Source organism: Orbilia oligospora, assembly GCF_000225545.1.
Source record: "Orbilia oligospora ATCC 24927 unplaced genomic scaffold scaffold00043, whole genome shotgun sequence".
Taxonomy (NCBI): Eukaryota; Fungi; Ascomycota; class Orbiliomycetes; order Orbiliales; family Orbiliaceae; genus Orbilia; species Orbilia oligospora.
Window position 1 is genome coordinate 2033348 of NW_011645600.1, and position 13006 is coordinate 2046353.

Below are 13006 nucleotides of genomic sequence, written 5' to 3' on the forward strand. Positions count from 1 at the left end.
GGGGTGGCACGCATTACTGCTCCAAGTAGGGCTCCGCGTCTTCTATGTACGAGTCCTCGTTGGGGTCGTCTAGTGACTCCATCGCTTCCTTGATCAACGAACTCGCCTACAGGTGAACATGTCAGCACGGGGTGGAACGGGGTGGAACGGGGTTCGGGATTCGTCGGTTCTTACTCTGGGGTCTAAGTGTAGAGCGGATGTAAAATGCTTAACAGCAAGTTGCTTCTCGTGGAGTAGCTTATAGACTCTCGCAAGCATGAAATGTACGTTTGCTTCCTCTGGGGCAATATCCTTGATAGAGACAAGCTCATCCCGTGCCGCCTATTTCAAAATCTGTGTAAGTCGCTTGGGCAACGTGACAAAAAGATCTTAGGTTTAAACTCACATGTAATTTCCCTAATCCTATTAAGACGCGAGCCTTTCTGAACTTTGACAGGGCGCTACCCGGTGCAAGATCACAGGCCTTCGAATAATGGACTAGTGCTTGTTTGTAGTTTCCTTCCTTTTCGAACGCCGCACCAACACAGCAAATCAGGACAACGTTTGTTGGGTTAATGGAATAAGCAGTCTTGTAATGCCTAAGAGCCATATCGTTCTTCCCTGACTTCTCGTAGACTTTCCCGATTCCGTACCAAGCGTTGTAATGTCGGCTATCAGCAGACAGAGCGCTTCTGAAACATGACATGGCTTTCTCAAGATCATCATTGGCAAGATGTTCGTGACCCTGTAATGTATAAGCATAGGCAAGTCCGTCGTCGATCTGAGTAGCACGCTTGAAGCATCGAAGAGCCTGGTCGTGATCTCGCTGGAGCGAATAACAGTTCCCTAGGGCACACCATGCCTGGGGAGAAACTCGGTCCAAATCAAAGAGTTCGTGAGCTAGGAATGATAATTCAACATCCTTCTTGAGATGCCAAAGCAAGGTTGAATATGTTTCCATCTCTTGCATCCGCAGAGGATCCATCAGGCGGACTTTTGCGAAGCATTCACCGGCCTAGAAATGTTAGCTCCATATGCTATTTACTCAGAATTTAGACGAGAACTTACTTCGGTATACCTAGAAAGTTCATATAAGGCTCGCCCAAGCTTCGCGAGGACATATGGAGTTTCTCTGTGGATCGAGTTTAAGGACTGGTAGTTCATAACAGCCGCCTTGCAGTCAAAACGACAGAGGTTAACCAACGCAGTCCCGAGTTTTCTATACAGATCCAATATAACAACATGTGCCATGACCTCCTTAGGTTCTTGCGGTCTTGGAATAGGAGCCGATATTGGCCGAGCCTCCGCCATGTGGACATCACCCTGGCTATGGACCAGAGCGCTGGAGGTTTTGTCCGCAGCTAATTGGCCTCGACTTGAAGACTTGGTAGCCGTCTTAGGTTTCTTCGCTTCTCGTTGCCCGGCCGCCGCAAATTTACTGGCAATTCGGCTTGAGTTGAGAATTCGATTGCTTCTGCGGGTAGCTGGAGCGGTCACAGCGGTCTGGGAGTTCTTAGCCTCATCGGTACTAGCAATGGACCTTTTTTTCTCTAGCTGATGATCCTGATCTCGCGATCTGGTCATCAAAGTCTTTCGCGGAGCATCTATCAAGCTTTGAGGTCTGGCTTTACGGGATGGCGCTTTCGGGTAGTCGATGGAAGCCGGAATGACATTATCACTCGTTGGGGTTTCCATCCCCACATTTGCCCCACCCTCGTTCAACCTATTTTGCGGGGCTGGCGGCACACCAAAAACGGTCCCGGGATCTCGTGATTGTGATGAAGAAGATGAGAATGGATCGTGATCTTGACTGTTGCTGAATTGGCTCTGATAGGTGACCGTTTCTTCCGTCATAGATGAATTCAGTGACTGGCTGGCCATCCTAGCCACAGCAAGCATTTCTTCTGTCGGTTTAAACACGGCTCCAGCCTTAAGTGCAGCACCGGTTTCCGCAGTCGAGCTAAACGAATCCCAAAGGTATGGATTTGCCGCAAACGAGGCATGATACGCTTGAAGGGCTAGCTTATCATCTCGCATGCCCATAAACAAGTCACCCAAGACGTTAAGGACAGCTGCTGCATCCGGTGTCGAACGTCGTTCCTTATCTGAATGTTGATCTAGTGAAAAAAAAAAAACCATCGGTTAGCTCCCAACGCCTATATAAGCGAGTATCAGTCGAATACACATACTCCAATGGCTCTCGCTAACCCATAGGGATTTGCACTTTTCCAGTGCGGCAATACCCTCTCTATACTTTTTTAATACTAGACAGCACTGGGCATAGATATAGGCACACCCCAAATGCCCTTTAACAGACTTCGTGATACTCTCAGCGTGCTTAACGTGGTTACCACGGTAAAGTGATAGAGCGAGGAGGTAGATGTTCTCAGGGTCCTTCGAATCGAATGCTATCAGCCGTTCGGCCGTGAATATAGCGTTAGGGATGAGATTGTTGTCGAGTGAATACCAGACAACTTTTCGGAGCTGTGACGAAACAGCGGGTAATAACGACGGGTCGCATGATCCAGAGCTATGGAGGCTGGTCGATCCTGTTGAATTACTGGTGAAGAGGGGGGGCCGCGGGGGGCGTCGTTTCGAATCGTACGTCTCCATGCTAAATCTCTGTGATGCAGCCTTGGATGGAGAACTAGGACCACCAGAGTGCGGAGAAAAAAGGGACGTTGAGAGGAAGGAGGTAATTGAGGAAAGCAGTTTGTAGGTTGGATATTAACCAGCGGCCGTAGTCTCTGTTATACAGAGACTCTACCCGCTAGAAAAACCGTAAAATCCACAAATACTGCAGAGGGAGACGAGTAATGTTGAGGGTGGCGGGAGTGAGGGTTTGTTGTTGATTCCGGAAGACGAGTACTTGACGGGTAAAGGAAGAGATGGTGGGGATATTTTGAGCGTGTCGAAGGTCCTTGTTGTTTATGATGAATACGGAATGTCGTCTTCTTCGCGTCTTTACACAGAGGAAGGTGGTTGGAACATGGTTTGGCCTGGATTATAGTCAACAGGGAGAGGGGACCGATGACAGTAACAACGGTATGGCTTCGGAGAGTGGTAGACGGTATCGGTGAGAGGGAGTCGAAGGCAATGTCGAGGTTGAATTCAAGGAGTGAGTGTGAAGTTCGACCGGGAGAGGTGGTGATGGTGGTTTGATGGTGAGTGAAGTGGTCGATGGGTGACGATTGGATGGAGATGGAGTATGGAGTCGATGTTGTTGATGTTCAGTTGCTGTGTTTGGATGGTGACTGGGTGCGGGTGGTGTTGTTGTTGTTGCCAAAAACAATCCAATTCGGCAACGCTTGATTTTGCTCTGCGAGGAGTTATACTACTAGTAGTTATAATTACGATAGTAGAAGGTTGGTGTCCGAAGTATCTACACTTTTTTGTTCTTTCTAACAGTTGAGAAATAAGATAAATAGTATTGGTATTGGTACTATTGGTAGTAGTGGTAGTAGTAGTAATAGTATTATCAGTAGTAGCTAGTAGTCGCACATATACTGGATGGCTGGATATTAATTAAAATCCTGCTACATCGGTGGCCATGGTAAGCATCTCTGAACTTAAAGATTTCCTGTTAAACAAAAGTTTGCCCGTCTCACGGCACACCCTTTCAAGATTAAACGCTTTTCAGGGGCCCCAGCCAATTGTATTGCGCTATTGCCAGGATCTCCCTCAAAATAACAACAATGCCAGGATCCTGGCCAATGGCTGTTAATAATGTCCTAGTGTTGGTGCCCCTCGAGCTGATATATTATCATATACCAGCCATTTTCAATACTCAGCTCCCCATATACACCTACTTATCTATTATGTATGCTGAACTCTGAGCTTCAAGACCACAATATACAGTATACATCATGCGCAATAATATAAATACGCACTAGTACTAACGGCATGGTTCAGTGTCGAGACTGTGAGCATGACTTCAGTTTCTCAACAACCAAAATACAACAGCACCTGTATAAACGTAGATGTGTAATGGGTTGCGAAGGTGTATCTAATTTGCAGATGCCGATGCTAACATGTTTTTAGATTCAAGGTTACGGAGTTCACTGTGGCAGACGATGCTATTGTTTCATTAGAATAATGTCTTTATTGCAAAAAGGGAAAACAAACATTAAGAAAGTCTTCACAGTCCGGAACTCCGTGTGACTTTCCCGTGATATCATTCATGAATCAAAGAATCATAGGAAAAAGTCAGAAAGGAAAAATGCCAAAAAGTAATAGCGAAGGCATGAAAGGTGTAAGTCAGCTGTTCGCCTACATAAAATGAACAAAGGGAAAAAAGAGAAAGAAATTTAATGGTCAAGATAAAGGATACCACATGACATTCAAAAGGAGGGACAAAAAATAGGATATTTACTGCTTTTGTCCGTCGACGAAAGCTAACGCCTCCTCCCTACCAACAAGATCGATACTAGACATCTTGTTCAAGAATGTGACACCGTAGTGTTGATCTGCTGTCAAAACCATTTCTCTTCGGAAAGTGGTGCTAGAAAAGAGATATGATTAGTCGTCTTGCTTGGTTATTTGAGTTTGGATTAATACTTACCAAATGAACTGTCCACCTTCAGAGCCAGCACTCAAATTCTTTACCATTTGTGCAACGGCAGTACGATATTGAGCGTCGAGATTGGCATCGATTTCATCGAAAAGGTAAAACGGCGCGGGATCACACTGCTGGATAGCAAATACCAAAGCCAAGGCGCACAAACTTTTCTGTCCACCAGAAAGCTGCTGAATCTTCTGTTGATCGTCATGCTTGGAGTTAAAGGAAACTGAGATCCCAACACCAAGGTAGTTATCGACAGAACTGCGTCCTCCTTCCTCTTCATCCGAGTCTTCTTCCTCTCGTCTGTTCCTATTATCTGCCTTGCGCTGGATAATCAAACGTCCACGACCCAAAGGAACAAGCTTTTCGAAGATCTCAGCAAAGCTCTTCGAGACTTGTCTGAAGGTACGCTCGATAGCTTCATCCTTCCTTTGGTCAAGAACCTGAATTAATTCCTCAATGGACTGTTGAGATTCATCCAACTCCTCACGACGCTTCTGTAATGTATCGCGTTGCTTCGTAAAGTTGTTGTACTGCTCAAAAGCCTTCTTGTTGACATGTGAGAACTTCTTCAAGTTCTCATGGACCTTCTTCAACTTGCTGACGAGAGTTTCCGATTTGAATTTGGTGTATTTCTCGAAGGCTTCATCTGGAAGCACACCAAGATCGCGAATCTTGCGCTGGACCTCGGCGGCATTCTCACCCAACATAGCACGCTTAGCCATACTCTTTTCCATACGCTTCTGCATTTTCTCAATGCTGGTAGCTTCTAGTTCCTGCTCAGCTTGCTTCGCCGCTCTAGCCTTCTCGAGTTTTGCAATCTCTCGGGTATATTCTTCAATGGTTTCCTCGGTCTCTTGGATCTTCTGCTCGACTGAAGCAATCGCCTTCTGCGCGCGCTTCAAATCAGCCTGGAGGTCTGCGATCCTCCTGCCTTGGCCTACACCTCCAGCCGAGTCTCCTTCTCCCTCCTCGCTAACGGCCTTGAGTTGATCCAAACGAACCTCTAGATTGTCGTGCAGCGTAGACTCGAGATCAGTCTTCCTACCTTCAACCTCAACTCGTTTCGTCGAAGCTTCAGCTAACGCTGAATTCAACTTCTGTATGCTATCAAGTGCCTGAGCTAAGGCCCGTTCTTCGTCAGAGCTCAGAGCTTTCTTAAACTCCGAAGCCAATTCTGCCTTATGTGATGCAAGTTGCTCGTTCAGACGTGCCAATTCCACTTCTGAGTTGTCTTTATCGTTCTCCATCCTGCGCAACTCTGTTCGGAGAGCACCAAGCTCTGATGATTTCGATGAGATCTGCTCAGGGATCATGTGGAACTGCTTGGCTGACTTATTAAGATCGAACCTAGCTTTATTCACTCCTCCCTGAACGATGTTTATCTCTTGCTCTAACGACCGAAGGTCTTCCTTTAGCTCGTTGCTCTTTTCCAATTCCTCGTCATATTTCGCCTGGAGCTCGGAGACCTGCTCGACGGTAGCCAAGCGGCTTCGTTTCCGATCAATGAATCCACCACTAAGAGCGCCTCTTTTATCGCTAGACCTGCCCTCCAAATCAATTGCGCTGAGTCCGTGGGAGCGAGCATACTGCGAAGCAATATGAAGATCCGGACAGATGATGGTCTTGCCGAAAACATGTTCAAAGGCACTGTGGTACATCTCGTCATACTCCATCTTTTCCAACATAGGAATAGCATCGGTGGCATCAGGATAACGGACGGGGCGGTTTCGCATCCGGTCGAGTGGCATACAGGTAACACGGCCCTGTCCTCGATCACGAACGTAGTTAATGAGCTTGGTTGCTGTTCTGTCAGTGTCGACAACGACATGGAACAAGCTGCCGCCGGCAGTAACTTCGACAGCTGTCTTGTATACGTCCTCGACTCGACATAATTCAGCAAGCGTCCCATAAACACCGTCCAACCCGAGCTCAGCCTTGGCAGCACGCATGGACTGTAGACCTCGACTTGTATCTCTGTCCATCATCCACGACAATTGCACCTCGGCTTTCCTGAGCTCGTCCCCTATCGCTTTGACATCGCTGTCCAACCTAGCATCTTCTCTCTGAAGAACTTTCTTCTTATCAACTAGCTTTTCCCAATGGCTTTCTGCCTCTCTGACTTTATCATTGAGGTCCATCAAGGCCGCTGTGCGGTTGTCGCGCAGTTGTCTAGTTTGCTCAATATCCTTTTCTAGAGATTCAATGTGTGTCTCGGTCGATGAGATTGTTTGTTCGAGAGTCTCGCGTGCAGCTTGTCGTCTTGCCATGTTTGCATCGATCTTGGCAATATCGTTTCTGAGAAAAGTGTCACGTTCCTTTTTGCTGTTGAAGTTGGCACTACGTCCTTGTTTGGCATGCAGGGCATTCTGTACCGCGCGAACTTTGTCCAATCTAGAGTTTTGTTAGCCTAGAATCTCGTTTAAACATTGGAGATGACATACTCATTTCTAATCTTGGTTTCTTCTGTCCTTCTGGCATAGAATTCCGGGATCAACTTTTCAAGCTCACTCCGGTGAGAGGTAATTTCCGATTGAAGTCTATTAACTTCAACCTTATGCTTCTTCTTCGCTTGGTCTCTGCTCGACTGATTGTCGGCGTATTCACGAACAGCAAGGTCCAGCTGTGTGCTGGTTTTGAGGTGCTCACGACGTTCCCGGTCGAGTTGTTGCTTCTCAAGCTTTCGAAGAGATATCTCCTGCCCAGTCTTGGAAAGCTGCTTAGTGAGCTGTTCTATTTCCTTCTCGCGCTCCCGGAACTTCTCGAGTGCATCTTCGCTGTTCTCAGCTCCCCTGGCACGCCCCTCCTCGATTGAGTCAATAGCACCGTTGATTTCCATCTGTTCTCGATGAAGAATTGTGTACTCCAAACAGCGCTTCTCCCTGTCGTTTTCCTGATAGCCTCTTAATTCCTCCTTTTCCTGCTCGAGCTCCCCAAGTCGCTCCTCAACTGAATCCAACAATTCATCGATCTTCTGCCTCTTCTGGTTGGTATCCTCCATAATTTTCAGAGATTCTCCTCTTCTCTGTTCGTAGACCTGAGTACCAGCAATTTCCTTCAAGAGTGTCAATCGTTCCGGATCCTTCATATTCGTGAGCGAGGTAACACGACCCTGTGGGACGATATAATAAGGATTGCTCCTGCTAAACCCAGCGCTTTCCAGAAGATTCATAACATCGGTCTTTGTTGCTGACTTTCGATCCAAGCTGTATTCATCCTTCTTCAATCCAATCGTTCGTCGGATAATAACCTCATCCTTTCCGGTCAAGAATCGCTCGTCCGAGTTATCGAAAATGACCTCAACGTAAGCGCTCATTACAGCTTGTCCAGAACCTTCATGTAGCAACGCTTGTCGTTCCTCCCTTCCCATCTGTGTATAGGCATCGGATAGTACGAATCGAATCGCTGTGGAGCCAGTATCTGGTTAGTAGCGATATTTTACCGGATGAGTAAAGGGTTCTCGCTCGTACCAGCGAAGAAATTGCTCTTTCCAGAGCCATTGCGACCGACGATGACATTGTGCCCAGGGCTGAAGGGTTCGATAATAGTCTGGTCCTTGTAGCTGTTCTTCAAGGTTAGCTTCTCGGAGTCATAGAGGGGTTTTTGAGGGGAAGAACCTTTTAAAGCCCTGGATAATGATCTGTTTGATATGCATGGTTGCTATCGACGAAGAGAGCGCCGTTCACCAGCGGCTAAATCCAAGGTGGGGGTAAGTGATAACGAGGGAGGAGTTGATGAAGGGAGATCCTAATCGTAAAAACCAAAAAACGGTTGCTTGCGCCGAGTTGTATTGGTGGAACGCGTCGCGTTGGGTTGTCTGTCGATGGCGGCCGACTGCTAGATGGAAGCCTTAACCGAAGCCTAAAAGCAAGGCAAGAACTGCCGGTATCGAAAAAATGACATCCAACACAACCCAAAGTCTCTGTGTCATTGCTCATTTTGTCATGTCATGACATCAAACAGACTGTTTTATATCAACAGCTTAGGAACTTTACTCTAAAGTTTCAAAAGGGAGCTCTACTTGTTGAATCATTTTATTAAGGCCTTCGGGAATACCTTTTATCAATATGGAGGACCAAACTAAAGCAACGGCAACAGAGCCTCAAGAGCTCAGAAATGACACTGGAGGCGTTGGAGTTGAAGCCGCAGAGGGGGAACCGATTCAAAATACGGAGGAACAATACGAAGCAGAAATCGAAGAGGAGGATGAAGATGAGGAGGACCTCCTTGATGACACCTGGACGCTAACCGATCTCACATCGACATCTGGCGACCTCACAAAGCAGTACGCCCGTCAAAAGAAGTTACTACAGGCCGAAAGGAATCCAAACATGCACAAGTCACAAGTTCCCAGAATAAATCCACAGGGCCAGACGGGAAAGCAAAAGCCGAAAGGAAATATGGAGGCCAGAATTGATGATCAGATTGCAAGTTTATCAAAATTTGCACATCGTATAAAGCTCGACGATGCTGCAGCTGGTATGATAGGGAAAGGTCCAAGGTATAGACTCGTATTTAGCAACCCGCCCAGTATGATATGTGCTAAATCCTCTCTCTAGAAACACTGACAAAGCGGATCGAGCCACAACCGAGTTAGTGTTGGATCCAAGGACCCGCATGATCTTGCTAAAGGCCATAAATAAAGGCATCCTAGAATCTGTGAACGGATGTTTGTCAACTGGCAAGGAAGCAAACGTCTATCACGCTGTCTCTGGTGAACTGGAAAACCCAGGGCGTCAAATTGCAATAAAGATCTACAAGACCTCAATTCTTGTCTTCAAAGATCGTGATAGATATGTCAGCGGCGAATACCGTTTCCGCCATGGCTACCAAAAATCCAACAATCGACAACTAGTAAAATTATGGGCAGAAAAGGAAATGCGAAATTTAAAGAGGATATATACCGCTGGAATACCATCTCCGGAACCATTGAACTTAAAGCTTCACGTTTTATTCATGGAATTCTTAGGAAATAGCGAAGGTTGGCCATCGCCCAGGTTAAAGGACGCAAATATTCCACCATTAGAAGGCGAATCAGATAACTCCGGTGCCTACCAAAAGTTATATATTGAGCTTCTCCGCATCATGCGGAAGATGTTCCACGTGTGCCACCTGGTCCATGCAGATTTGTCGGAGTACAACATTTTGTACCACGAAGGGAAACTTTACATTATAGATGTTTCCCAGTCTGTCGAGCACGACCATCCTAGGTCTCTGGAATTTTTGAGAATGGATATCAAGAACATATCTGATTACTTTGGCAAACAAGGTGTCCGCTGTCTCAGCGAACGAAAGCTATACGAGTTTGTTACGGAAGTTGATGCGTCGAATGAAGAAGACAAGATGACCGAAAGGATTGAAGAATTACTCAAAGAGGAACTCGAAAGTGGTGTTGGCGATGAACAGCGCGGGGTTGATAATGAGGTTTTCAGACAGCAGTATATTCCGCAGACTCTCGAGCAAGTCTACGATGTCGAGAGAGATGCAGAAGTCGTTGAAAAGGGAGGGAAGGATAAGCTGGTATACAGGCATCTTTTGGTTGATGGCAAGCAAGGAAAATCAAATGAGCAAGACGATGACGACGAGGACGACGAGGACGAAGATCAGGAGGAAGATCGGGATGAAGACGAGGACTCAAGTGTCGACGAATCCCAATTCAACAAAACGCCTCGAGGCCGGAAACATGAAGACAAGGATGAGAAAAAGGTTAGTAATCCCATGATATTCGCAAATGCAGTAGAAGCTAACCTTGTAACTTTCTATAAGGCTCACAAGCAAAAAATTAAGGAAGAAAAACGGGAAAAGCGAAAAGAAAAAATGCCCAAACACCTCAAGAAAAAAGCGGTCCAAAATTCAAGCAAAAAGAAGTAAAACTAGCTACACTCGCGACCAAGCATCTTTAATCAAAAGCTTTCAAAAAAAACCATGATACCCTTGTCGAGTCTTGAAATTTTTTTACCATCTACAGAGTAGAAATGATTCATTACCTATTCATATATCTATATGCAATACTATGCAATAATTTATCGGTATGTCTATCTAGCGACCTAAAGAGCTTGAACATTTGTCATTCGGGCCAATTCCCTGCAACCAGCAGCTTCATCAGACAACCAGCCCACCAGCTACTCGCGCCTGGGCATGCTTGGCTTTAAACCCAACAGCGATCTTCCCCTGTCGTTCCAACTTGAGAAAACATTCGAAATTATATTGCTTCAGGGTGAACTTAACGTTATATGGTAATCGCATTAGCGGGAATAGATAAAAAGAATGGTATTCCCTAAAAGCGAGTGCGCCTTACTACATAGAAGAAGTAATCTTCCTCAACCTCCCTTTGTAGTACCCCAAAATACTAAATCTTAAAATGCGAATTAATGATTGATAAGATGGCACTGATCCGCCGCATTCTCGCTTGCATCTTGTCGCTTCATCTGGTGGCGTTCGCCACGGCACACAGCGCGCAGTCGCAAACCTCCTAGCACCGAACAGCGCAACAATAACCCCTGCCCCCAAAATACCCACCCCTCTTCAACGCGCCAAAATAGTGAAGCAATATCTATCTGCAATCGTTATCGTACATTTTTAAACTGCGAAGGCGAATTCGACACCGTTTACCCGCTTTGCGCTTGCTATACATCTGGAACGTTCGCAGGATCGTACGTGGACGGACTTGCACGAACATGCTCCCAATATCTTTTCTCAATCAGCGGATCCGATGTCGCCGCTCCATTCGCTAGTTTCACCAGTTTCTGTGCATCCGCCGGCGATGTGGCTGCATTGTTAACCTCAACTATCAGATCTTGTGAATCAATAAACTCGCGAGACCGCGCTTGTGCAAGCGAATCCTCGAATTTAGCGTTATACGGCACTCTCAGTGCCCGCGCCGCCTGCGCATGCTATTCTGGCGACGTGTTTTCCAGCTCTACCAATGACAGACGGGCTTCCATTTGCTACGAAAAGGCCAGCATCGCAGGCAACTCCTTTGCAAATGTCATCAGAGAGTACACGTCATTATGCACAAGTCTTGGTGATGTTAGAGCTTCGGCTGAGGACCTTACGGTGAACTGCGGAAATTTTGAAACAGTATTTTCAAGTTGTTCGTCTAATACCGCCGGGTTTGGGGATTTACCAGCATCGGAGCAAGCTAGTTGCCTTTGTTATTCCGGAACGGATTGGATTGCGGCGGAGGCGGATAATGCGGTGGGAACTTGTTTGCAGTATGCGTCGAGGAATTTCCAGCATAGGGTTTCGTTGTATTCGCCGTATAGGGGGCTATGTAGTTCCGCAGGGGATGTCAGAGCTGAGGCTCAGACTACCGGTGGCAGTGATAGGCCTACGACTAGACCTGTAAGTTTACTCCAAAACACCCATACCATTTTATGTAAGATATTAACAAATATACGAAACAGTCGCCCGCACCGACAGGATCCTCTGGTGGCCCAACATCCACAGGAGCCGGCCCTCTAGAAAGTAACTCCGACAACCCTCAAAAAAATAATAGTGGTAGCAGCGGTCTCTCAGGCGGTGCTCTCGCAGGTGCAATCGTCGGCGCAATAGGCGGTACTGCCCTGCTTGCTGCCCTCGGGTTCTTTATCTTCTGGAGAAGCAGAAGATCGGGTGGCAAGCCTGTTCCACCACCAGCAGGATATGGTGGAATGGACGGGGACGGCGCAATTGGTGGCATAGAACAGGAAGTCGGTGGGATTGCGGATAAGAACGAGTATCAGAGTGTACCCATTCCACCACCGCCAATGGCTTGGACCCAGCAGGCCCAGCCAATGAGATAATGTTGTGTATACGTAGCTATAATGGCATCGCTTTACCCATGATTACTTAAATATATAGCGTCTGAACTTGAGTAATTCGCATACGTAGGAATAACTACTAGTAATCTTCACCCTTGCACTAGCAGAATTGCACAACTGCGTTGACGTTGTATTTTACGCATCACCACCCCAACAACACACAAAATACAACCCTCAAACTCCCCAGCAAAAAAAAAAAAGTCCCCGAAGAGCCACCAGCAAACCTTCCGATCCACCAGGTGATCTCCGCAATCCAGAGCATCAAAAAGCCAAAAAGATTATTATGACCGAAGAGGGGCTCGATCCCTCGACCTCTCGCGTGTGAAGCGAACGTGATAACCAACTACACTATTCGGCCGCTATGAAACAGCATCAGCCGGCTGACTTTTTACAAATATAAAATGTACAGCGTTTTGGCTCCTAGGAAACGGGTAGCGTTCTGTGGCACGATCCGGGTAGGCGCCTGTTATATTAGGCGAAGGCCCGGCCAATCCTAGTATGTGATTTCCAACATGTCAACGAGGGATGCGGAATAGTACGGGCTCGTTATAATGCTAGGAATTCAGGATTTATGGTTATTTGGGTTTCAATCCTAAAAGTTCTAGGAAATTCATTTAGGATGAGGAGCTCAGCGAATATTGAAATCCTGGCTCGGACTTGAATT

General features: G+C 46.6%; 3 protein-coding genes across 3 annotated transcripts; 1 reads left to right on the top strand and 2 right to left on the bottom strand.

Annotated features, from left to right (window-relative positions):
• Positions 1–13: 13 nt before the first annotated feature.
• On the bottom strand, positions 14–2592 carry AOL_s00043g610 (uncharacterized protein; the record flags this gene model as incomplete). The annotated part of the gene is made up of 5 exons (XM_011121096.1): positions 14–106; positions 175–321; positions 386–994; positions 1048–2096; positions 2169–2592. 5 exons carry the CDS (start codon positions 2590–2592, stop codon positions 14–16), a joined length of 2322 nt encoding a protein of 773 aa, XP_011119398.1.
• A 1755-nt stretch (positions 2593–4347) lies between these two features.
• On the bottom strand, positions 4348–8195 carry AOL_s00043g611 (uncharacterized protein; the record flags this gene model as incomplete). The annotated part of the gene is made up of 5 exons (XM_011121097.1): positions 4348–4480; positions 4541–6934; positions 6985–7945; positions 8011–8102; positions 8158–8195. The coding sequence occupies 5 exons, from the start codon at positions 8193–8195 to the stop codon at positions 4348–4350; spliced, it is 3618 nt and encodes a 1205-aa protein (XP_011119399.1).
• A 412-nt stretch (positions 8196–8607) lies between these two features.
• Positions 8608–12324, top strand: AOL_s00043g612 (uncharacterized protein; the record flags this gene model as incomplete). The annotated part of the gene is made up of 5 exons (XM_011121098.1): positions 8608–9041; positions 9100–10246; positions 10307–10407; positions 11083–11884; positions 11947–12324. 5 exons carry the CDS (start codon positions 8608–8610, stop codon positions 12322–12324), a joined length of 2862 nt encoding a protein of 953 aa, XP_011119400.1.
• Between the last annotated feature and the right edge of the window lie 682 nt (positions 12325–13006).